The sequence below is a fragment of the Rutidosis leptorrhynchoides genome, chromosome 5 (assembly GCF_046630445.1).
Source record: "Rutidosis leptorrhynchoides isolate AG116_Rl617_1_P2 chromosome 5, CSIRO_AGI_Rlap_v1, whole genome shotgun sequence".
NCBI classification, from domain to species: Eukaryota; Viridiplantae; Streptophyta; class Magnoliopsida; order Asterales; family Asteraceae; genus Rutidosis; species Rutidosis leptorrhynchoides.
In genome coordinates, this window is record NC_092337.1 from 395,826,667 (window position 1) to 395,852,388 (window position 25,722).

Sequence of the window (25,722 nt, forward strand, 5' to 3'; positions counted from 1 at the left end):
CATACCCATAATCCCCAACTAGGTTAATCATTAACCCCTTTGACTCATTTAAAGTCAACACACCCATTTCGGGTCATCCACTAACCCGACTAACATCCATTTACCAATTAGCTAGGTGTGCTAGTAATTAACTAACCAATTAGGACTCATAAACATCAATTACCACTTTGAAACCCTAGGTTAGTTACCATTTAAGACTCAATCTTACCCAAGAACACCCAAAATCATCAAATATGGGTTTTATGTTCATCACTATCCCAAAACCTAACCCTTACACTGTAGTGACCCGAACTTTTCCATGTTTATATATATTAATTGAGATTGATATTTACATGATTAAATGTTTCCAACATGTTAAGCAATCAAACTTGTTAAGACTTGATTAATTGAAATATGTTTCATATAGTCAATTGACCACCCAAGTTGACCGGTGATTCACAAACGATAAAACTTGTAAAAACTATATGATGACATATATATGGATATATATATATAGTTAACATGATACTATGATAAGTAAACATATCATTAAGTATATTAACAATGAACTACATATGTAAAAACAAGACTACTAACTTAATAATTTTTAAACGAGACATATATGTAACGATTATCGTTGTAAAGACATTTAATGTATATATATCATACTAAGAGATATTCATACATGATAATATCATGATAATATAATAATTTAAAATCTCATTTGATATTATAAACATTGGGTTAACAACATTTAACAAGATCGTTAACCTAAAGGTTTCAAAACAACACTTACATGTAACGACTAACGATGACTTAACGACTCAGTTAAAATGTATATACATGTAGTGTTTTAATATGTATTTATACACTTTTGAAAGACTTCAATACACTTATCAAAATACTTCTACTTAACAAAAATGCTTACAATTACATCCTCGTTCAGTTTCATCAACAATTCTACTCGTATGCACCAGTATTCGTACTCGTACAATACACAGCTTTTAGATGTATGTACTATTGGTATATACACTCCAATGATCAGCTCTTAGCAGCCCATGTGAGTCACCTAACACATGTAGGAACCATCATTTGGCAACTAGCATGAAATATCTCATAAAATTACAAAAATATGAGTAATCATTCATGACTTATTTACAAGAAAACAAAATTACATATCCTTTATATCTAATCCATACACCAACAACCAAAAACACCTACAAACACTTTCATTCTTCAATTTTCTTCATCTAATTGATCTCTCTCAAGTTCTATCTTCAAGTTCTAAGTGTTCTTCATAAATTCTACAAGTTCTAGTTACATAAAATCAAGAATACTTTCAAGTTTGCTAGCTCACTTCCAATCTTGTAAGGTGATCATCCAACCTCAAGAAATCTTTATTTATTACAGTAGGTTATCATTCTAATACAAGGTAATAATCATATTCAAACTTTGGTTCAGTTTCTATAACTATAACAATCTTATTTCAAGTGATGATCTTACTTGAACTTGTTTTCGTGTCATGATTCTGCTTCAAGAACTTCGAGCCATCCAAGGATCCGTTGAAGCTAGATCCATTTTTCTCTTTTCCAATAGGTTTATCCAAGGAACTTAAGGTAGTAATGATGTTCATAACATCATTCTATTCATACATATAAAGCTATCTTATTCGAAGGTTTAAACTTGTAATCACTAGAACATAGTTTAGTTAATTCTAAACTTGTTCGCAAATAAAAGTTAATCCTTCTAACTTGACTTTTAAAATCAACTAAACACATGTTCTGTATCTATATGATATGCTAACTTAATGATTTAAAATCTGGAAACACGAAAAACACCGTAAAACCGGATTTACGCAGTCGTAGTAACACCGCGGGCTGTTTTGGGTTAGTTAATTAAAAACTATGATAAACTTTGATTTAAAAGTTGTTATTCTGAGAAAATGATTTTTATTATGAACATGAAACTATATCCAAAAATTATGGTTAAACTCAAAGTGGAAGTATGTTTTCTAAAATGGTCATCTAGACGTCGTTCTTTCGAATGAAATGACTACCTTTACAAAAACAACTTGTAACTTATTTTTTCGACTATAAACCTATACTTTTTCTGTTTAGATTCATAAAATAGAGTTCAATATGAAACCATAGCAATTTGATTCACTCAAAACGGATTTAAAATGAAGAAGTTATGGGTAAAACAAGATTGGATAATTTTTCTCATTTTAGCTACGTGAAAATTGGTAACAAATCTATTCCAACCATAACTTAATCAACTTGTATTGTATATTATGTAATCTTGAGATACCATAGACACGTATACAATGTTTCGGCCTATCATGTCGACACATCTATATATATTTCGGAACAACCATAGACACTCTATATGTGAATGTTGGAGTTAGCTATACAGGGTTGAGGTTGATTCCAAAATATATATAGTTTGAGTTGTGATCAATACTGAGATACGTATACACTGGGTCGTGGATTGATTCAAGATAATATTTATCGATTTATTTCTGTACATCTAACTGTGGACAACTAGTTGTAGATTACTAACGAGGAAAGCTGACTTAATAAACTTAAAATATCAAAATATATTAAAAGTGTTGTAAATATATTTTGAACATACTTTGATATATATGTATATATTGTTATAGGTTCGTGAATCAACAGTGGCCAAGTCTTACTTCCCGACGAAGTAAAAATCTGTGAAAGTGAGTTATAGTCCCACTTTTAAAATCTAATATTTTTGAGATGAGAATACATGCAGGTTTTATAAATGATTTACAAAATAGACACAAGTACGTGAAACTACATTCTATGGTTGAATTATCGAAATCGAATATGCCCCTTTTTTATTAAGTCTGGTAATCTAAGAATTAGGGAACAGACACCCTAATTGACGCGAATCCTAAAGATAGATCTATTGGGCCTAACAAACCCCATCCAAAGTACCGGATACTTTAGTACTTCGAAATTTATATCATATCCGAAGGATGTCCCGGAATGATGGGGATATTCTTATATATGCATCTTGTTAATGTCGGTTACCAGGTGTTCACCATATGAATGATTTTTATCTCTATGTATGGGATGTGTATTGAAATATGAAATCTTGTGGTCTATTGTTACGATTTGATATATATAGGTTAAACCTATAACTCACCAATATTTTTGTTGACGTTTAAAGCATGTTTATTCTCAGGTGAATACTAAGAGCTTCCGCTGTTGCATACTAAAATAAGGACAAGATTTGGAGTCCATGTTTGTATGATATTGTGTAAAAACTGCATTCAAGAAACTGATTTCGATGTAACATATTTGTATTGTAAACCATTATGTAATGGTCGTGTGTAAACAGGATATTTTAGATTATCATTATTTGATAATCTACGTAAAGCTTTTTAAACCTTTATTTATGAAATAAAGGTTATGGTTTGTTTTAAAAATGAATGCAGTCTTTGAAAAACGTCTCATATAGAGGTCAAAACCTCGCAACGAAATCAATTAATATGGAACATTTTTAATCAATAAGAACGGGACATTTCAGTTGGTATCCGAGCGTTGGTCTTAGAGAACCAGAATTTTGCATTAGTGTGTCTTATTGAGTTTGTTAGGATGCATTAGTGAGTCTGGACTTCGACCGTGTTTACTTGAAAAATGATTGCTTAACAAATTTTGTTGGAAACTATATATTTTTAACATGTGAATTGTAGTGACCCGAACCTTTCCATGTTTATATATATTAATTGAGATTGATATTTACATGATTAAATGTTTCCAAAATGTTAAGCAATTAAACTTGTTAAGACTTGATTAATTGAAATATGTTTCATATAGACAATTGACCACCCAAGTTGACTGGCGATTCACGAAAGTTAAAACTTGTAAAAACGACATGACGATATATATATGGGTATACATATGGTTAACATGAGATTATGATAAGTAAGTATCTCCATAAGTATATTAACAATGAGTTATATACATATAAACAAGACTACTAACTTAAGGATTTCGAAACGAGACATATATGTAACGATTATCGTTGTAACGACATTTAAATGTATATATATCATATTAAGATATATTAATATATCATAATATCATGATAATATAATAATTTAACATCTCATTAGATATAATAAACAATGGGTTAACAACATTAATTGAGATCGTTAACTTAAAGGTTTCAAAACAACACTTACATGTAACGACTAACGATGACTTAACGACTCAGTTAAAATGTATATACATGTAGTGTATTTAGATGTATTAAAATACTTTTGGAAGACTTTAAGACATATATCAAAACACTCATACTTAAGGAAAATGGTTACAGTTACTTTTCCATTCTTTTCTTTCATCAAGAATTCTAGTCGTATTCTTACCCGTATTATACACAGCTTCAAAACGTACTTACTATGAGTATATACCAATAGGAACTAGCATGGGATTCCACTCTTTATTATGTCATGTATGACTAATCAATTTTAACTTCTACCATGAGCTAGTCAACTAACTAGAACTCCTTTTAACCCCACTCACCACTCACCAATTACCACTCATCATTCACTCCATTTCACTTCCAATTCTCTTTCTAATTCTCTCTCAACACACACACACACACTATTATGAACTTATTTTTCCAGTAGTTAATCATCATCTTCATCAAAAATCACTTCAAGAATCAAGCTATAATCATCATAGGAAGAACACTTCAAGAACACTTCAAAAATCCCTTCAAGTTTACTAATTTACTTCCAAGCTTTCTAATCCATTCCAAGTAATCATATAAGATCAAGAAACCTTTGTTATATACAGTAGGTTATCTTTCGTATTTAAGGTAATATTCATATTCAAACTTTGATTCAATTTCTATAACTATAAACTATCTTAATTCGAATAAAAATCTTACTTGAACTTGTTTTTGTGTCATGATCCTACTTCAAGAACTTTCAAGCCATCCAAGATCCTTTGAAGCTAGATCATTTCTTGTCACTTCCAGTAGGTTTAAATACTAAACTTGAGGTAGTAATGATGTTCATAACATCATTCGATTCATATATATAAAACTATCTTATTCGAAGGTTTAAACTCGTAATCACTAGAACATAGTTTAGTTAATTCTAAACTTGTTCGCAAACAAAAGTTAATCCTTCTAACTTGACTTTTAAAATTAACTACACACATGTTCTATATCTATATGATATGCTAACTTAATGATTTAAAACCTGGAAACACGAAAAACACCGTAAAACCGGATTTACGCCGTCGTAGTAACACCGCGGGCTGTTTTGGGTTAGTTAATTAAAAACTGTGATAAACTTTGATTTAAAAGTTGTTATTCTGAGAAAATGATTTTTATTATGAACATGAAACTATATCCAAAAATTATGGTTAAACTCAAAGTGGAAGTATGTTTTCTAAAATGGTCATCTAGACGTCGTTCTTTCGACTGAAATGACTACCTTTACAAAAACGACTTGTAACTTATTTTTCCGACTATAAACCTATACTTTTTCTGTTTAGATTCATAAAATAGAGTTCAATATGAAACCATAGCAATTTGATTCACTCAAAACGGATTTAAAATGAAGAAGTTATGGGTAAAACAAGATTGGATAATTTTTCTCATTTTAGCTACGTGAAAATTGGTAACAAATCTATTCCAACCATAACTTAATCAACTTGTATTGTATATTATGTAATCTTGAGATACCATAGACACGTATACAATGTTTCGACCTATCATGTCAACACATCTATATATATTTCGGAACAACCATAGACACTCTATATGTGAATGTTGGAGTTAGCTATACAGGGTTGAGGTTGATTCCAAAATATATATAGTTTGAGTTGTGATCAATACTGAGATACGTATACACTGGGTCGTGGATTGATTCAAGATAATATTTATCGATTTATTTCTGTACATCTAACTGTGGATAACTAGTTGTAGGTTACTAACGAGGACAGCTGACTTAATAAACTTAAAACATCAAAATATATTAAAAGTGTTGTAAATATATTTTAAACATACTTTGATATATATGTATATATTGTTATAGGTTCGTGAATCAACCAGTGGTCAAGTCTTACTTCCCGATGAAGTAAAAATCTGTGAAAGTGAGTTATAGTCCCACTTTTAAAATCTAATATTTTTGGGATGAGAATACATGCAGGTTTTATAAATGATTTACAAAATAGACACAAGTACGTGAAACTACATTCTATGGTTGAATTATCGAAATCGAATATGCCCCTTTTTATTAAGTCTGGTAATCTAAGAATTAGGGAACAGACACCCTAATTGACACGAATCCTAAAGATAGATCTATTGGGCCTAACAAACCCCATCCAAAGTACCGGATGCTTTAGTACTTCGAAATTTAAATCATATCCGAAGGTGTCCCGGAATGATGGGGATATTCTTATATATATGCATCTTGTTAATGTCGGTTACCAGGTGTTCACCATATGAATGATTTTTTATCTCTACGTATGGGATGTGTATTGAAATATGAAATCTTGTGGTCTATTGTTACGATTTGATACATATAGGTTAAACCTATAACTCACCAACATTTTTGTTGACGTTTTAAGCATGTTTATTCTCAGGTGATTATTAAGAGCTTCCGCTGTCGCATACTTAAATAAGGACGAGATTTGGAGTCCATGCTTGTATGATATTGTGTAAAAACTGCATTTAAAAAACTTATTTTGTTGTAACATATTTGTATTGTAAACCATTATGTAATGGTCGTGTGTAAACAGGATATTTTAGATTATCATTATTTGATATTTTAGATTTTAGATTATCATCAGTTACCACTTTGAAACCCTAGGTTAGTTACCATTGAGTCTTCATGACTCAATCTTACCCAAGAAAACCCAAAATCATCAAATATGGGTTTTATGTTCATCACTATCCCAAAACCTAACCTTTACACAAATTTAAAACAAGGAAATCAAGATTAGAGCTTACCACTACAACCACAACGTAGCTAGTGAGTAGATGAACGACTTTAATACCCGCACTTTGGCCCGAGAACAACTTCTTCCTCTTGGATTTAAGCTTTCTCACTCAAGAAATCACACTCTCTCTCTAAAATTAAAGTGAAGAAGATAAGGTTGTTGAAAATGGAGTGAATGATACTCCACAAACTGACCTACTGGCCTTTAACTCGTCCACATATGAAATTACCAAAATACCCATCAAAATATCTGAATAAAAGAGCTGAATCCGGCTACAGTAGAGAGTGCGCCACGCGCACTCTTAGGTGTGCGCTGAGCGCACTAAGCCCAGCTCAGCTTCTGACTTCTGTTCAACTGCACAATCATTCCCACACTTTATGTACTCTATTTACACTGCTGTACAATGAAGATTAGGGTCTTACAACTCTTCCCCACTTGAATCGGAGCGCGTCCTCGCGATCCAAGCCGCATGACAAGAGGGACTATTATTGTACGAGAATTCCACCAAAGGCAAGTGCTCATCCCAACTACCACCGAAATTAAAAATACACGCCCGTTACATATCCTCCAAAGTTTGATTCGTACGTTCGGTTTGACCGTCCGTTTGAGGATGATACGCCATGCTCAATTTCAATTGTGTACCCATATCTTCGTGAAAATTCTCCCAAAACTGAGATGTGAAAAGGGTATCCCGATCCGAAATAATAGATATAGGAACCCCGTGTCTCGCTATCACTTCCTTGATAAACAACTTAGCCAAAGTTTCCGACGATATCGCTTCCCGAATGGGAAGAAACAAAGCACTTTTTGTCAATCGGTCAACTATCACCCAAATTGAATCAAATTGGGTTCTCGCCGTCTTTGGTAACTTTGTGATAAAATCCATGGTAATGTGCTCCCATTTCCACTTCGGGATTTCTAACGGTTGTAACTTACCATACGGCTTTTGGTGTTCGGCTTTAACTTGCAAACACGTGACACATTGCTCAACATACTTAACAACATCACGTTTCATGCCCGGCCACCAATAATCCTTTCTCAAATCGAGATACATTTTCGTCGCGCCCGGATGAATGGAATACTTTGACTTATGTGCTTCATCAAGTAGCACTCGTCTAAATCCCCCATCTTAGGCACCCACACTCTTCCTTGAAAAGACAACAAACCACGCAAACCCATAGTAATGAATTCTGATTGCCCCACAATTTGTTCCGCATGCTTGTTGTGAACGTAAGCTTCAATTTGAATCACACCAAGTTTTTCAAGAAAATCGTTAGTAATAATCATACGTAACAATCCTAATCGTAACGCCGGGTGGTGACTCTTTCGACTTAACGCATTCGCGACCACATTCGCCTTGCCCGGATGATAAAGTATTTCACAATCATAATCTTTCACCACATCCATCCACCTACGTTGACGATAATTCAAATCTCGTTGGTTAAAGAGATGTTTCAAACTCTTATGATCCGAATAAATCGTACTCTTGACACCATACAAGTAATGACGCCAAATTTTCAATGCATGCACAACCGCCGCCAACTCAAGATCATGAGTCGGATATCTTGTCTCGTCTTCCTTTAATTGTCGAGAGGCGTAAGCGATGACTTTACCTCTTTGCATTAGAACACACCCGAGCCCATTTAAAGAAGCATCACAATAACCGTCATGTCTTCTACCCCTTCCGGCAACACTAACACCGGAGCTTGACATAACTTCTCTTTTAACAATTGAAAAGCAATTTCTTGCTCGTTCTCCCAATTAAACCTCGCGTTCTTCCTCGTCAATTTCGTCAATGAAGAAGCGATCTTAGAAAATTCTTGGATAAACCAACGATAATAACCAGCCAATCCGAGAAAACTTTGGATTTTTGTAGGCATAGTCGGTCGTCCCCAACTCTTTACCGTCTCAATCTTCCCCGGGTCTACTTGAATACCATTTTCGTTCACGATATGGCCAAGGAATTGAACTTCCCTTAGCCAAAATTCACATTTGGAGAATTTAGCATACAACTTCTCCTTCCGCAACGTCTTTAACATACCCCTCAAATGATGTTCATGTTCCTTCATACTTTTCGAATAGACAAGTATGTCGTCAATGAACACAATTACCGACTTGTCCAACATAGGTTGGCACACTCGGTTCATAAGGTCCATGAATTCCGCCGGTGCATTCGTAAGACCAAAAGGCATAACTACAAACTCAAAATGCCCATAACGCGTTCGTAAAGCTGTTTTCTCAATATCTTCCTCACGGACCCGCATTTGGTGATAGTCGGACTGTAGGTCGATTTTAGAGAAATACGTTGCACCTTGGAGTTGGTCAAATAAATCGTCAATCCTAGGAAATGGATAATGATTCTTGACCGTCACTTTGTTCAACTCCCGATAATCGATGCACATCCGCATACTACCATCCTTCTTCTTCACGAATAAAACCGGAACGCCCCATGGCAAAGCACTCGGTCGAATGAAACCCTTTTCAAACAACTCTTGGGTTTGATTTAACAACTCTTGCATTTCCGTTGGTGCTAAACGATAAGGAGTTTTAGCAATGGGAGTAGCTCTCGGAACCAACTCAATGCGAAATTCAACTTGTCTTTCCGCCGGAACACCCGGTAACTCACCCGGAAAAACGTCTTCAAATTCACTTACCACCGGAATTTCACGAATGGATGGTGGCTCATCTCGAGTATGAATAACATGGGCAAGAAAAGCCATGCCACCACTAACAAAAAAATGACGTGCCCGTGCAAAAGTGCATATCGGCACAAGTCTTCTTCGTTTATCACCGTGAATAATTAACTCTCCCCCACTTGGGGTCTTCACACGAATAAATTTTTCATGGCATGCAATATCGGCTCTATTATGATCGAGCCAATCCATACCAACAACGATATCAAAATCACCCAAAGTCATCGGGATGAGATCAATTTTAAAGTTTTCGGCACCAAACACAACATCACAATTTTTATACACATCAACAACTAGCACCGTTTTGCCGTCTGCTATTTCGACTTCTACCGGACGACTTAACTTAGCTAACGGTCTATTAAGTTTAGGCACAAATTTTGGAGACACAAACGAAAAATTTGCACCGCTATCAAATAGAATTCTTGCCGGATTAGAGTTAACCATAAAAGTACCTGAGACAACTTCGTTGGATTGCTTGGCTTCATCATTCGTCATCAAATAGTTGCGACCCCTAGCCGTACCCGCCGCCTTCTCTAGACGCTTTACATTAGCGTTTCACAAATCGGGACACTCCGGCTTCTTATGCCCTTCTTTACCGCATTTAAAACAAGTGAGCTTGTTTCCGGAAGATGGTTTCGGACAATCACGAGCCATATAACCCGCTTGCCCACAATTGTAGCACGTAAAAGAAAAACCACCGGAAGCGCCCTTCTTCACGCTATTGACACTTTCGGAACCCTTCTTGTTCTTGTTCTTCTTGTTTGAAAAGTTAGAATGACTAGAACCTTCAAACTTTCTTTTAGAAAAAGTGAAGTCACTTTTCCTTGGAACCTCCGGCTCAAAACCCCGAGCCAACTCAAATAACTCATCAAAAGACTTAGCCGCTCCTCGACTAATCTTACCCTTGAACTCATCATTCATGGTACGGTAGAAATCTTTCATTAGCTTGTGATCATCACCAACATATTCCGGACAAAAACGAGTCTTTGCCAAGAAGGTATACTTGAGAGTAACCAAGTCCATTGAACCTTGTTGCAAATTGTGCAACTCGTCCCGGATTCTATCAAGATCGGAAGAAGTTCGGTATTCTTTGAAAAATTGCTTCTTAAACTCTTCCCACGTCAAACTCATACATTGCTCCTGACCATATAAGTTGATTTTATCATCCCACCACAACTTAGCTACTTCCCGCAACATACTAGAACCATACCTCGCCTTCTTCTCGGGAGGACATTCCGCGGTACGGAAAGCTCCCTCGATATCGGAAATCCAACATGTGCTTTTCAACGGATCTCGTACCCCATTAAACATCGGGGGTTGAGTATCCTTGAAATTTTTGTAATGGAAGTCCCGCTTTCCATTCCCACCGTTACCATCACTCCCTTCACCACGAGGATGAATGTTTCTAGCTTCTAATTCCTCCCCGATCGCGGCATTCATTCGCTCATTTATCATTTCGGTTATTTGTCCATCAACCGACTCTTGGAAAACCTTTCGAACATAGTCATGAAAATCCTTTTTTAGCCTTTTAAAGATGGCCTCAACCTTGGCCGTGAGTTCAACGTCCTCACTCGTACTTCCGTCATTGGTGTCGTGTCCATTTCTCATCTTCATTCTATAAAATGAAGTAAATTAAGCAACGAAACGAAAGGACTTAACACATATGTATATACGTATACACCACACTACCCCATCTTGCTCAACAATCGTCGTACATCGCTTGTTTGACACGATTTGAACCCGTAACAATGGTAGCTAATCATTGTTACGCGATCACGTCGCATTAATTCGCTAGTACAACGTCTATCTCGCTTAATGATTGCTAAAACAACACAAAACAGTTAGTGCAAGGTTAATTCACATAAACCTAAGCACTAATCCACTCCCGGTCCGACCCGTCTCCTACAAGTCCCGCATAAAGCGCATACACAAATAAAGTGTAAGTCTAGGCACCTATCTCAAGTCGCCTAAATCCCTTAGACCATGCTCTGATACCACTTGTAACAACCCAAACCAATAACCAACCGAACACGCGAACAATTTTTTTTTATAACAGTGGAGTGCGCCACACGCACAGGCCCCCAATCAGTTCTGTCCGGTTTTGCAAATTTTCAAATAAAGATCTCCCACTTCCCGACATAATTAGACGAAACGCTTTTCACAACATGTTCTAATATGAAAAACTCATACGATTCAAACATAAAATAATTTTTACAAAACGGGGCCCACATCGGCCATTTTATGAGATTCGTACAAATCATGAGTTTCGACCACACTAGTTTAATTTTCAAATGACACTATGAGCATGGTGTTTGGGGTTAAACTACCCAAGTCTCGGTCAAACTCCAAAAGCTATCACATCCAAAAAGCGTCCCCTAAACAACAAGCGGGATCTCTAATCCAATCGAATGCCCTTACCCTTGTCAACGCCGGAGCCTATAAAAAGATAAACAACGAGAGGGTAAGCAAAGCTTAGTGAATGCAATTATTATACACATACATATATAATATACCTACTTGCAAACACTCATACACATACCGCATACATGCTAGCAACACAATTCGCTTATCATCAATACAAGGCTACCAACCTCTAATACCACAAGCTAGCATATCAATCGCATAAATATATATAACTCAAACAACATAACATGCTTTCGCTTACAACACAATAACCATGGTTAACCAATCGTACAAGGGAATGGCGCTCGCGAAAGGCCATCGGAGTTCACAACATCCATTAGTGTACTTAGCACCTCGTATCACTAACCCCCGGGTGGCATCTTAACACCTCGATACTTCACCCTCGGGTGGCGTCTTAACACCTCGACACTTCACCCTTTATTACGGAGTGGCGTCTTAACACCTCGACTCTTCACTCCTAGGTGGCATCTTAACACCTCGATGCTTCACCTCGAGTGGCATCTTAACACCTCGATGCTTCACTCATCACGTGAAACGTGGTGTCTTAGCACCTCGACACTTCACATCTCACGCTACAACAAATAAATACATTATATACCTACGCATATAATTATTCCACTCACCTTAACGATTCGGTGACGGTTTTATACTTCCGCAAGCTTCAAAGCAAAGTACCTAATATAATAAGTACTTCAATCAACACATAAACTAGTTGGACTAAATACCAACAATTCACTTATGTGCATTTAATGACTTAATGCATTAAATGCCCCATTTTCACCAAAACCGCCCTTAAAGGGTCAAGACCACCATTAATCACTTATAAGCTAGTGATTAAGGTCCAACAACACTAACTATAACATAGGGTAATTCATACCCATAATCCCCAACTAGGTCAATCATTAACCCCTTTGACTCATTTAAAGTCAACACACCCATTTCGGGTCATCCACTAACCCGACTAACATCCATTTACCAATTAGCTAGGTGTGCTAGTAATTAACTAACCAATTAGGACTCATAAACATCAATTACCACTTTGAAACCCTAGGTTAGTTACCATTGAGTCTTCATGACTCAATCTTACCCAAGAACACCCAAAATCATCAAATATGGGTTTTATGTTCATCACTATCCCAAACCCTAACCCTTACACAAATTTAAAACAAGGAAATCAAGATTAGAGCTTACCACTACAACCACAACGTAGCTAGTGAGTAGATGAACGACTTTAATGCCCGCACTTTAGCCCGAGAACAACTTCTTCCTCTTGGATTTAAGCTTTCTCACTCAAGAAATCACACTCTCTCTCTAAAATTAAAGTGAAGAAGATAAGGTTGTTGAAAATGGAGTGAATGATACTCCACAAACTGACCTACTGACCTTTAACTCGTCCACAGATGAAATTACCAAAATACCCATCAAAATATCTGAATAAAAGACCTGAATCCGGCTACAGTAGAGAGTGCGCCACGCGCACTCTTAGGTGTGCGCTGAGCGCACTAAGCCCAGCTCAGCTTCTGACTTCTGTTCAACTACACAATCATTCCCACACTTTATGTACTCTATTTTCACTGCTATACAATGAAGATTAGGGTTTATCTAATGTTTCCTTTAATTCTTGCCAAACAACTTCTGCAATTTTAGAAATTTTTTTGTCAATTATAGACTTCTTCAGTTAAAGACACCAATATCCAGGACAGTACCACAATTACACCTATCCCATTGACTTAAAAGTACATCATCATCTTCATATTGAAATCTAAGACGACAACCATTTATAAACCCTACTTTGTTTTTAGTTTGTAAAGCCAATTTTATAGCATAACTCCAAACATTGTAATTTTCAGTCCCTTTTAACTTTTAAGCAATAAATGAAGCACCAGATGTGTCACTAGAGTGAAGGTACAAAGGGTCATTGAACTCAAGAGAGCTAATCTTAGTAGCAGCATGACTACTACCACCAGTTTCACTCATGATGACAACACAAACAGAAAACAACAATAAATGACCTAGAACAGAGAATCAAATAACATACAGTTTAAAGCAGTAAATCAATTAGCATGTAGTTTAAAGTGGTAAAACACACAAACAGTATAAATCACTATCTAAACACCTGTAAGGCTGTAAAGGAAGAAAAACCAACCATCAAACGACTGACTACTAGTCAGGTAACATGTAAGGGATAAAGAAATACATAGTAGTATAATATGGTCAAAGATCAAACTACGCTTGATCGGGTATTCATAGATCTAAAGGATCGAGATCAAGAGTTGAAAGTAGTGATCAATTCAATAAACGGTGAAGAAAAGAAAAAAAAACACAGGAATAAACGCGTGACTTCTTTTTGTAGAACGGCGATGGTAGTAAGAAATCAGAAAGGTGGCAACAACGAATGAACCATATTAGGGTTTGAAGAAACCCTAATTTGTTGATTTTATGGTTTTCAAGATTGAAACCCTAGAAATCAGACACGATGAATCACAACACATTAACATTTGTCGAACCAAAACATATGTCAATTTTCCAGGGGTAAAAACTGTAAAATTATTATTTAATTAAAAAAATTTAAGCAAAATTCACCCAAACTTTTAACGGGCCACATCTTTCCGCTCGCTTCGAGTTAAATTTTTCCAAAATAACCGTTAAACTTGAAATAATTTTACGAACACAGCGCGAAACGGAATGTTTTTTAAAAATGCTAAATATATCGAGATATTTTTTATACATTTACATACATGTATAATAAATAACCCAAAGTAACCACATCGTATCGATTTTTCTGTTCCTTTTTTTATGCTTTTTTTTTTACGCTAAAAACGTGGAGTCCATTATGCACACTAGTTACTAAACACGTGCTTCCAACCATACTCGTAGCAACACGTTTTTAATTTTGTAAATACATAACGCTATGTTAAATATGAATATGCAACCCGAAAAGCTCCGTCGCATCAGGCCGGCCAGAATTTTCCTAGTTATTTCTGTTAATCTTCCCCATAGACTGAATATTGATAAACGGATATTTGGCTAAACTATATTTTGCACAAGGTTAATTTTTAAAATATTAAAGCCCAATAATTTTAAAGTCCAATAAAAACATTGGATTATAAATATACCGCCGGAGCTGGATTCAGAAATTACAAGAATTCCCAAAGCTTCGACGAATCCCCATATCCTCGTCATAAACCCTAGAAAGCCTTCTATCTTCTTCAATGGAGGCGATACTTCTAAGATTGGACATGGATGTGGTGGAGGCGATTCTTGTAAGATTGGATGTAGAAGATGTTCTCCGATGCAAGAGTGTTTGTAAGTCATGGTATAATATGATTTCGACTAAATATTTTGTTAAAGTTCATCTAAAACGTAGCTGCAATAGCAATCGTGAACATGGATACTTAAGAATTCAATTACATTTGGAAATCAATCATATGACTGAAAATGATGATAAGTTGCGTTGTTTTATGATGGTTGGTTCCTGTAACGGCCTTGTTTGCATCTCTCCCTATTCAGCTGAGTTTTTAGTAACTAATCCTTCTACTCGAGAGGTTCGAAATCTGCCAATGCTTCCTTACAAGAATAGGACAAAACTATGTTGGGGTTTTGGTTATGATTCTTCTACCGACGATTACAAAGTTGTTGTCGGCTATAATCGATCCGAGTATCATATGGAGTTTCAAGTATTATCATTAAAATCAAATAAATGGAAACTCGTTACCGATAACAATTGTTTAACTTATAATACTCGTCTTCGTTTTTCGGGATTTTTATATGAAGGGGCGCTTCATTGGTTTGTGGATGATATGAAGAACAAAAAGACAATCATTCTTTCTTTCGATTTATCTCTAGAGAAATTCAAAGAAATTCCTCAACCCGAAGACTCGAAATATGTATGTGATAATGAAAACATGTTGGGGATGTTTGAAGAATGTCTATGCATATTTCGTTACTATAATATTAATGCTAATCATTGCCACACATGGGTGATGAGAAACCATGGTTGTTGGCAACTGCTTCCACGTAATTATGAAGGTAATAAGTATGCTGCTGCCACTACTGCATACACACTCAATTGCTTCCCAAACAACAATTGGCATTTATGTAAAAATGATAAAGGAGATGTAGATCTGTCGTGGCAGAGTTGGTTTACTATTGGTGCCCCTATATTTGTCAAGTCTCTTGTATCTCCCCTCAATGTGAAACCAAAGAAAAAGAACAATAACAACAGGGATGTGTCTAAAATTAGAAAGAGGAAGAGGAAGGCACAAAAGAAGAAGGATAAGGTGTTTTTTTTTTTTTTTTAATCATTATGAATGCTTCTTTTTCTACTACATTATGATTGATGATTGATTGTGTATATCGCTAATAAATCATGTTTTTTTTTTTATCCTTGTCCTTACATTGCAACTATTTTGAATGATCTTCTGTTTTGTATTTTCAGGTTAATTAAGGAACATCTTCCTCCAGCTAGCTCCCGTGGTGATAGAGATCGACCCATCACCTCCTGAATCCAGCCCAAAAGGCCAATGCAGCCCTCTAAATGGAAGATTCCAAGAAGAAGAAAGCTGAGATGAGTAAGATGGATGGTCAGGATTGATTATGTTAGTTATTTGTCTAGAAGGATCTGAGAGAATACTTATTATATACAGTGGTCATGCTAGTTTGATAGGATTATTTTTCATCTTTTAGGTTATTGAGTTGTGGATTTCGGCTATGGTTGGCTTGGGCCGAAAGATAACTTGTTATCTTCTCTGATTGTTCCTTCTCATAATAGTGACATCCGCTACAGTACCCAGGCCTTGTATGTTTGATTATATTATATTATATTTATATTTATAATTATAATAAGCTTAAAAAGTTCCACTTTTAGTGGAACGAGATTATTGCGAATGGTACTAGTGACAGAAGGAGCGATGTTTAAATCCTCATGCGTGAGGAGTTTTGTGAGTGAGCTAACCGAAAATAATGACCTTGAATCAGTTGAGCACTCGATTTTTTTGTGCAAAGTAGCGTTTGATACTTGGGTTCACATATTCAATTGGTGGAATATTGGTCCACCCTACTTCACCATGGCCGAAGCTTTTTTGGGTAACGTTATCTCGTTCTGTTCACTTTTGGGCAAGCAATTGTGGCAAGCAATTGAGTGGGTCACGGTATATATGATTTGGAAAAATAGAAATGTTGCCACTTTCTCAAACTCAGATCTCAAATAGATGTAAAAAGATCCAACTTGAATGGGACGAATGGATGTCCAACCCTCGCTCCATTGATGTGGATGATTTTAGTCGCTCGGGAATAGGCTGAGAACGTGTTGTGATTCGTTTTTCCCGCGAACTGTTGTTCCCATTGGCCATAGGAGATGTCATGTTTAGGGCGAAATGGGCATTGGTCCGGTCGCTTTGTCGCCGAGTTCTCAGCACCGCAGCCTCTCCACCGCACTGCTTGTTTATTCAAGTCTGCTCTATCAGTGGCTACCATGTGGTTGTTTTACATAGTTTGTGGGCTACCCATTCTGTTACTCTTTCGTTTTCTTTATATATATTCTCTCGTTTTAGTTCTCATGTCGTTTTCCTTTTGTATCTTGGAGCTTTGTTCCCGTTCACTTGTACTTGTACATATATATTTTATATTAATAAAATTTCTTTCTGCCGTTAAAAAAAAATAAAAAATTTGAAAAAGAAGTTTTTTTTTTTTTTTTTTATATATAAATAAAAACAGAAACTGATTCTGATGAATGGATATGTTGTCAAAATCCTTTGAAAGAGTTTACTCATTGTGAGCGTTGTGAGGTAACGAATAGGCAAAATACCCCTTCCGCCACTGGTGCATTACTTTCGTATAGTTTGTCAATTTACGACCAATGTTTTGTCAATTTACGACCAATGTTACTTGACTTTTGGAATGGGCATGACTATTTGCAAACAAAGGATTTTTGCACTAACCCAGTATGACCTGATCCATGGTAAAGCTAACTATTTGCAAACAAACCCAAAACTTACAAATAACAACCAACTTTTAACCAACTAACTAGAGCTCTGAGTCAAAATTTCACAATATCATGCATACAAGCAGAGACGAAGTTAGTGAGAGCAGAGAGACTTTGGCTACCCCAATAAAAAAGGTAATTTGTAGTCCTTTGAGTTACGAGCATCTCAGCTTTTGAATCAACTAAAACGAAGTCCATATGAATAAGATATGACGTTGAAAACAATGACAACTCGCATATTCAACGAGCCTTCACCATTTGGTCACATCTTTTTTACTTCATTCAGAAATCAAAACGTTCTTAACTCAAAGAGCTTTTATATTCATATTAATATAACTTTTTAACATAATCTAACTAAATATAATAGTGATCCCGGCCCTTTCAATAAACAGGTTCAAGTTATATAGGTCTTCACTCTTCATACGCAAGTGGTAAAACATTTGAGCATGTTTATGATATTCCGAATATTTGCGTATGCAAACAAAATGGCTCCAAACCATTCTCATGTACAGTAATATATCGTCTCTTCGAAATAAATGAAAAATCGACTGAGAAAGCCAAATGATACACACATCACTTTTTAGCAAAATTATTAGTAGCTAGTTCGCATGAAAATCCGTTTGTTAACCAGACTTGAGAACTCAACAGAGAAAGCGAATTAGTTGATAACCCTACTAGACATGAAGATGTAAGCGTAAAGCCCATAATCATATAATATTTTCATTTGTTTACATTAGGATCTGAGTCATCCTTTGAGTTGCAATATGGTTTTCACTATTTTCCTCTACAATGTTTAATCACAAATCCAAAAAATGTCACTTTCGTTAAACCGGCTGTTTTGTAGTTAAATATATTTAACAAATACATATGGCTAAACAAAAAGATAACAAGTACTAAAGTTAATAAAAGGGTAAAACAAGCATACTTTCTGTATAATATGGACTTGCTTTGCAGTATCCAACAAATTTTATCGCATTGAGCGCCTGGTGTTGGGTTTTGTCACAGCCTCCAGAAATCTAAACATCCACCGATCGAGCATTCCTGAAAAAGGCGGTATCAATAATAAATAAATAATAAATTCCTTTTCCAATTTAAACAAGCTATATTATGTGTAACCTAACGTTTTATAACAGAATGACTTGAAATGTACGATACATTAACATTACACTTTCAATGACTTTCAACCCTTTTTTTTCTTTTTCTTTTTCACCGGTTAAACATGAACATAACCCACATCAAAATATTTATGAAGTTACTGTGTTGAAATCGCCACCTTAAGTTAAAAACTTTATTTACCAAGATGCTATATGTTAATTTGAGATAAGCAAAAGAATTAAACCATACCTGTTAAAGCAAATGTACCACCGAGCACAGCACATAAACGAGTTATGAAGTGGAGAAAACTGCGCCGTTCTTCTTTAATGGTAACAGTAATTGGTGAAAGGTCGTATAAAAAGTAAACAGCTGAATCACAAATAAAACAGTGATTAAGACCTCATATATAAATAGAGTTATCAACATGGACAATAATGACCAAAAATAAACCGTTTTAGAAACAAACCTGGCCATGTCCTGTCATATTCATTCATTGGGGAGAAGTACTCGGTGACGGAAAACTGATTGGTAGGTAAGACCTCTTTTGATATGTATTTATACTCGGTTGGAACAATCTACATGACAGCACACAATGCATACCATATTATGATACTGAAAAAATAGTGTCCTTTTTACTGTCAAATGATAAACTTCTACTTTATAATCTAATAAAAGACTTGGAAAAATTAAAAGTCTTACAAAATTAAAATTACCCGTATGAAGTACTAAACCTAGGTTTCAAGAAACATGATGAAGAGAATCTAATCTATCTATTCGAATCTAATCTAATCTATCTAATTTAATTTAATTTAATTTAATTTAATGTAACGTTTACCAATATATAAAAAGGAAATCATTATTAAGTAAGCGTATTCAATTTCAGGCATTAGATGATTATTTTATATCATAATCTCACCACTAATTTAGGCTATGGTGTCATATTTATCCCTCTCCTATTTATAAACCATAAATTTGGATTTCAACTATTGATTAGAATGATTAGAATTGCAACTAAAACATTATTTGTCTCCTAATTAGGGAATATTTGTCACCCTCCTAATTAGTTATTTGTTTCTCTCCAAATTAGTTATTTGTCTCCCTCCTAATTAATAAATACTTATTATTTTTTACTAAAATATTAATTACTTATTAATTCTTAAAAATTTAATTATTGGTATTAATCTGCGATGTCGCGGGTTATAAACTACTTATTTGAAATTAAAAGAGAACTAAATAAAATGAATACAAGGGATAAACTTTTCGAAAGGTGATATGGAAGTAAATTAACCTTTATGTAATATTTAAATGTTCCACTGGCACCATGAAGAATTCTGTTCGTATTATCAAGAGGATTGTGCAGTCCTGGATACTTTGGCCCAAAAGACAAATCATGAATCACATGGCTCACATTCACATGTGTAGCTCCTTCAAAAATCTGCAAAAACCAAGAAAAAGTTGAACAAAACAACAACAACAACAACAACAATACCCAATCCCATATGAGTGGGGTATGGGGGAGGTGGGATGTAGACAATCCTTCCTCTATCCTAGAATAAAGAGAAATCATTTCTCCACCCCGAGTTAAACACTCACAAGAGCGGAGAAAGTCCTCCCTCTCTCTATTCGACAGGTAAAGAGATTGCTTTCAAGGGGACCTCCGGCCATAAAGAATGAGAAAAAACAAATAATTCATATACTTTTTTCTTAAAGTGGACAAAAATGTAATCTTTTACTTACCATTTGCGCAACGAAAATGTTCAACCCATGAACTGAAATATGGAAGTTTCCAGCAACTCTTTGAACATCCAACACCCCGTAAACCTAATTCAGTTGAGTAAAATGGTAACGCCTTAATGTCATAGACAATGTTTATCCGAAAGACAGCATCTTAATTAAAGGTTAAAAAACTGTAAAGGACCTACCCTGCAACCTTCTCCGTTAGCTAATGCTTGCTTGACCTTCTTAATCATATTTTCAGCCTCATCATCAAATCTATCCAGATGAGCTTTCTTGTCTGAATCATCATGATGATCTGTCTCGTTTACTGGTCAAAATCATATACAAAAACCACAGCATTAATAATGGATAAGTACGGTATTCAGCATGCAATTGGGATGCATGAAATATTATACATTCAACTTCCTTTTATTTTGCAGAGGGCAGACAACTATCTTAAAAAACAAGAACTATAAACTAAGTATAGATAGCATTTAGGCATAAGTATGTATATCATATAACATAAGATGCAATACAGATTAATTACATCAAGGCAATGTACACACTTGGATGCCAAACTTACATTCTCAAATGTACCAAAATTGTTCAAATTAATGTAATTAGTTCTAAGACACATATTGATGATTTAGCAATGAAATCCACTATGTAAAAAGCAAGCCGGTATGTTTTGCCCACAACAAACATTTAATGACACGTCTTACTAGTCATGTGAAAACCATAAATCATAACCTATCACTTTTCTATGTAAAACGGGACAAACAAGTGCGTGTAACATAACAGATTTGTCCTTAGATTAATAGTGGATATAAAATGGAGATCACAACGAATAAACACACGATATGAAATAACTATGGAATCATCTCATATGCTAGCTTTATAGTAATTGAGCAATAAGTCACATTCTTATGCTTCAGCTGATCCTTTTAAAAGATACATATATGATTCGATCTTCTACATTGCTCAACACATGTAACATGTAGTAATTTAAGTTGAGGATCGTATTGTATAAACAATAATAATAATAATAATAATTAACAATATAATATTACTAGTGGTATTTCTTCTAGTGTATTTTATAAACACGTGTTTAACGTTAAGAACAAAGTAAAAACAAATAAACAGCCAAAGAAGCAAAATCATTAATATGTGTGTGTGAAAATGATGTTAATAGTATGTTAAATAAATAAGACCAAATATTCACAGTTTAACGAGCAAACAGAGGCCATTACCATGCTTATGAGCCGTATGCCCCTTTTCTACTAGATCGGATAAATACTCTGTCCCGATGATCACCCCCTCTCTACTCAATCGAAGCTGCGATTAATCTTAACCCGTTATAAAAAATATAACCATCAAGTAGGAAAAGCAAGATAAAAATTTAACCAACAAGGCATTCATCTTAAACTAGTATATGTAGGTGAACAAAAACATACCTTCCATATATTTGTATCTAAATCCACTTCATGCTTGCCAGACATATCAATAGCATCTACACTCAAAACTGACCAAAACACAAATGTAAAAAAACATACAGATATAATGCTAACCATTAATAACAAAACGAGGGAGTAGACTACACAGTTCCTAACCTTGACAAGGTAAAGAAGGGAATGAGATATTTATATGTATTGGTAGTGTTTCTCCACGTTTCAGGTCAACCGCCATCTGCCAACATATTACATTTTACTTAACATAACCGATACATAAGCACACGTTCTAACAAGCTTGAAAGCATGATCACTACGACTACAATCATGACACATTAAAAAATTATAAGCACAAACCTCGTGAACTTCATATGTAGATATGTAGTACGTCAACTCATGCAAAAACAATGTTGCCATTATAAACAAACCTACAATGGAAACTATACGAACAAAAGATAGTAAGCGAAAAAAACTTTAATCGCCAATACAAATAATTAAGTTCTACACTGTAACATTTAATAGTATTATGATGTGTAGCTGCTTTTATGGTTCAAGAGTGCATTATTTATAAACAAAGTGACTAGAAGTATACATCCATGTAAGATCACACTGACTTAAACACATTCTTACACAAATCAAAGGATTTAAAGTACTAGCAGTAAAAAAATAAATAAATTAAAACTTACCAAGAGCTCCAGATTGTGTTTTCTGTAATAAATGTTCTTCCGCACGCGGAAACGCATCGAGGTTCTTTAAGACTTGTTTCACACCCATGATAACCTATAACTCACACAGACCTGCAATTTGTATGTAATATAAACAAACTAATCAAATTATGCAGTGAAAATCTTACAGAATATATCAATCACGTTTCTATGGTTTCTGTTACGACCTAATTTCTAATTTCAATTACGGATTCCACCGAATCGTGTAACAGAACGAAATTAAATACGAATCTGTATGATTCAGTTGTTATAGAGCTGTAAATCGTATAGCTAAAAATTAATTTATGAATGTGGAATTGGAAGAATATGCACGGACCTGAATCGAGAAAGAAAGAAACAGGTGAAAGTGATCGGGGGATTTAACCGGTGACAAATCCGAAGAGGACGATGATTATACAAGGAAGAGCGTCTTTTGTATTATTGTTTACAGAGGTCCATTATTAGTATTCGGGTGTGGGTCGGGTTATCAAATTGGACTGAAATTTGGCCCAATTACAGTTACTAGATCAAACATTTATAGCTTTTATGTTAAGTTATTTATTTATTTCAAAGTGATTGGTATTTATTTGTCAAAATAATTCAATTTGATGAGTTGTAGACGTCTATATATGGTTTAATCATTTATTTTTATCTTAAATCCGCAAGAAGATTATAGAAAATTTACACATTCGTACCATTGTCAACACCAATTTCTACCACATTGTCAACGCCAACAACTCCATTTTAAGATTTCGAACCACCACCCATGACCTTCGAAATAGAGGAACCAAACTGAGCCGATCCAAAATGCACTCCAACATTTTAACTGTCGAAACGAAGACCATCACATAAACCACCACCAATCCACCATCTACATCCAACAAGCTCTTGGGAATACCATTATGTTCTATTCTACTATGTACTAAAACATGATAGGTGATGAACGGTAAAGTTTTTAATTATACAAATTACCCCTTACACTATTAAAAAGTATCAAGTCAACCTTTTAAGTTTGTAATTTCACATTATATTATACTTTATTAATTAATTAGTATTAGTGGCGGAGCTTGAACAATTGTTTTGAGGGGGCCGAACATGAAATATTATATCGAGAATGCCAAATGATTGTAGTGAAAAATATTAATTTTGAGTGTTGGTGATATCCCCGAGAGGAAAGGGCCTCTCCAGGGTCGGTGACTCTTAATTTCAAATAATAATAAAAATTAAATGTGTAGTCCCTTGAATTACGATCGTTGGAGCTTTTAAATCAACTAAATCCGAGTTCGTTTGAAGGAGATATAACCAAACGGTGTCAACTCTCAAATTACGCTAGCCTTCACTGTTTTGGTCATATTTCCTTCATACAAACTCTATTTTCGTTAATTCAAAAGCCCAAACGTCTGTAATTCAAAGGACTACAAATATCACAAGCTAATCAATTGTTTGGAGGGGCGAGGGCCCCCTTCTTCCTAAGAAAGCTCTGGTTGAGCCAATAAACCCATCTTGAAAAAGCCGGTTTTCATTGGGACCACAACAAAAAGTAAACTGGTTGAGATAAGTAGATGTCACATAGGACAAACCGGCAATGCCAAGTTCGGTTTCATGGTGACATGGACAAATTTTACTGGTTTTACAAAACTATTTGGTCATCGTATTGAGTTTGTAAATACACTATACTTATATACCATTCGGTCCAAAAAAAATTGTTGTTAAAGCCCGTAGCACAGTTGTCACAAACCACCATATCCGTACCCAACATCATGATTTATATTTGAAAGAGCCAACACATCCAAATGAAATTCATCACAAACCATTCGAATAAGGTCTGAATATCACCTACCTCATAGACCCACACTTGGGTTTAAACATAACAGAAACGTCCAAATCAACATCGACCAAGTCGTGAATCTGTTTCACACTTGTACACTCGATGAAGGCATATAATGAACCAATATTACCGAGATGGTTTGATGAGTTGGCAAAGGTCAACACCTCGCCAAATAATCCAGCAACCACCTTAGCACTCTGAAGCAAAAGAAGTCGGAACTCCCTTGATCTCCACCCAAGCAAATCGAAAAAATTCTTTGCCAAGTCCGAAAATAGAGACAAACCGCCAGAGATAGAATTAACAACGCTTTTAACCATGGCTGCGACGCTCCCTATTCTCTCTTCTACAAGCGAATTCCGGCGAACTTGGCTTAATTCCGGCAATCAATTCCTAGTTTAATTGTTCGTTCAGTAAGCTATTTAGATTAGATCCATTCTCTCTTACTCTTTTTCTTATTTTTTCTTTTTGTTTCAATATCCCAATCGGTATTACAAGCGAATTCCGGCGACCTTGGCTTAATTCCTGCAATTAATTCCTAGTATATTGTTCGTTCAGTAAGATATTAGATTAGATCCGTTTTATTTTACTCCTTTTCTTACAATTCCTAGTTCATTGATCGTTCAGTAAGTTATTAGATTAGATCCACTTTATTTTACTCTTTTTCTTATTTTTTCTTTTTTGTTTCAATATCCCAATCTGTATTAGTACTATAAACGATTCTGGTATACTCCATGTTTTTTGTATCGGCAATCTACTACTTGATGTGAAACAGCTTACTGATCCAATCTGTATTAGTACTATATCAGTATTATCCTACAAACGACTCTGGTATACTCCATGTTTTTTGTATCGGCAATCTACTCCTTGAT

The 25,722-nt window shown here is 35.1% G+C and overlaps 2 protein-coding genes across 2 annotated transcripts; one reads left to right on the plus strand and one right to left on the minus strand.

Moving 5' to 3' along the window:
• Positions 1-15,235: 15,235 nt before the first annotated feature.
• On the plus strand, positions 15,236-16,551 carry LOC139850363 (F-box/kelch-repeat protein At3g23880-like). The gene is made up of 2 exons (XM_071839946.1): positions 15,236-16,359; positions 16,518-16,551. The coding sequence occupies exons 1-2, from the start codon at positions 15,292-15,294 to the stop codon at positions 16,524-16,526; spliced, it is 1,077 nt and encodes a 358-aa protein (XP_071696047.1). The 5' UTR covers positions 15,236-15,291; the 3' UTR covers positions 16,527-16,551.
• A 2,216-nt stretch (positions 16,552-18,767) lies between these two features.
• Positions 18,768-23,469, minus strand: LOC139847842 (uncharacterized). The gene is made up of 12 exons (XM_071837572.1): positions 23,363-23,469; positions 23,008-23,118; positions 22,679-22,761; positions 22,484-22,559; positions 22,328-22,395; positions 22,124-22,208; positions 21,080-21,201; positions 20,895-20,978; positions 20,446-20,592; positions 19,624-19,732; positions 19,407-19,526; positions 18,768-19,103 (listed from the first exon to the last, which is right to left on the minus strand). Exons 2-12 carry the CDS (start codon positions 23,093-23,095, stop codon positions 19,030-19,032), a joined length of 1,056 nt encoding a protein of 351 aa, XP_071693673.1. The 5' UTR covers positions 23,096-23,118; positions 23,363-23,469; the 3' UTR covers positions 18,768-19,029.
• Between the last annotated feature and the right edge of the window lie 2,253 nt (positions 23,470-25,722).

Excerpts from the sequence above, each read along its gene's own strand:
- LOC139850363 (XM_071839946.1), top strand. The coding sequence starts at position 15,292 with ATGGAGGCGATACTTCTAAGATTGGACATGGATGTGGTGGAGGCGATT.
- LOC139847842 (XM_071837572.1), bottom strand. The coding sequence starts at position 23,095 with ATGGGTGTGAAACAAGTCTTAAAGAACCTCGATGCGTTTCCGCGTGCG. Across the intron at positions 22,762-23,007 it reads AACACAATCTGGAGCTCTTG|TTTCCATTGTAGGTTTGTTT; the intron begins GTAAGTTTTAAT and ends TTGTTCGTATAG. Across the intron at positions 19,104-19,406 it reads TGGTACATTTGCTTTAACAG|GAATGCTCGATCGGTGGATG; the intron begins GTATGGTTTAAT and ends CGCCTTTTTCAG.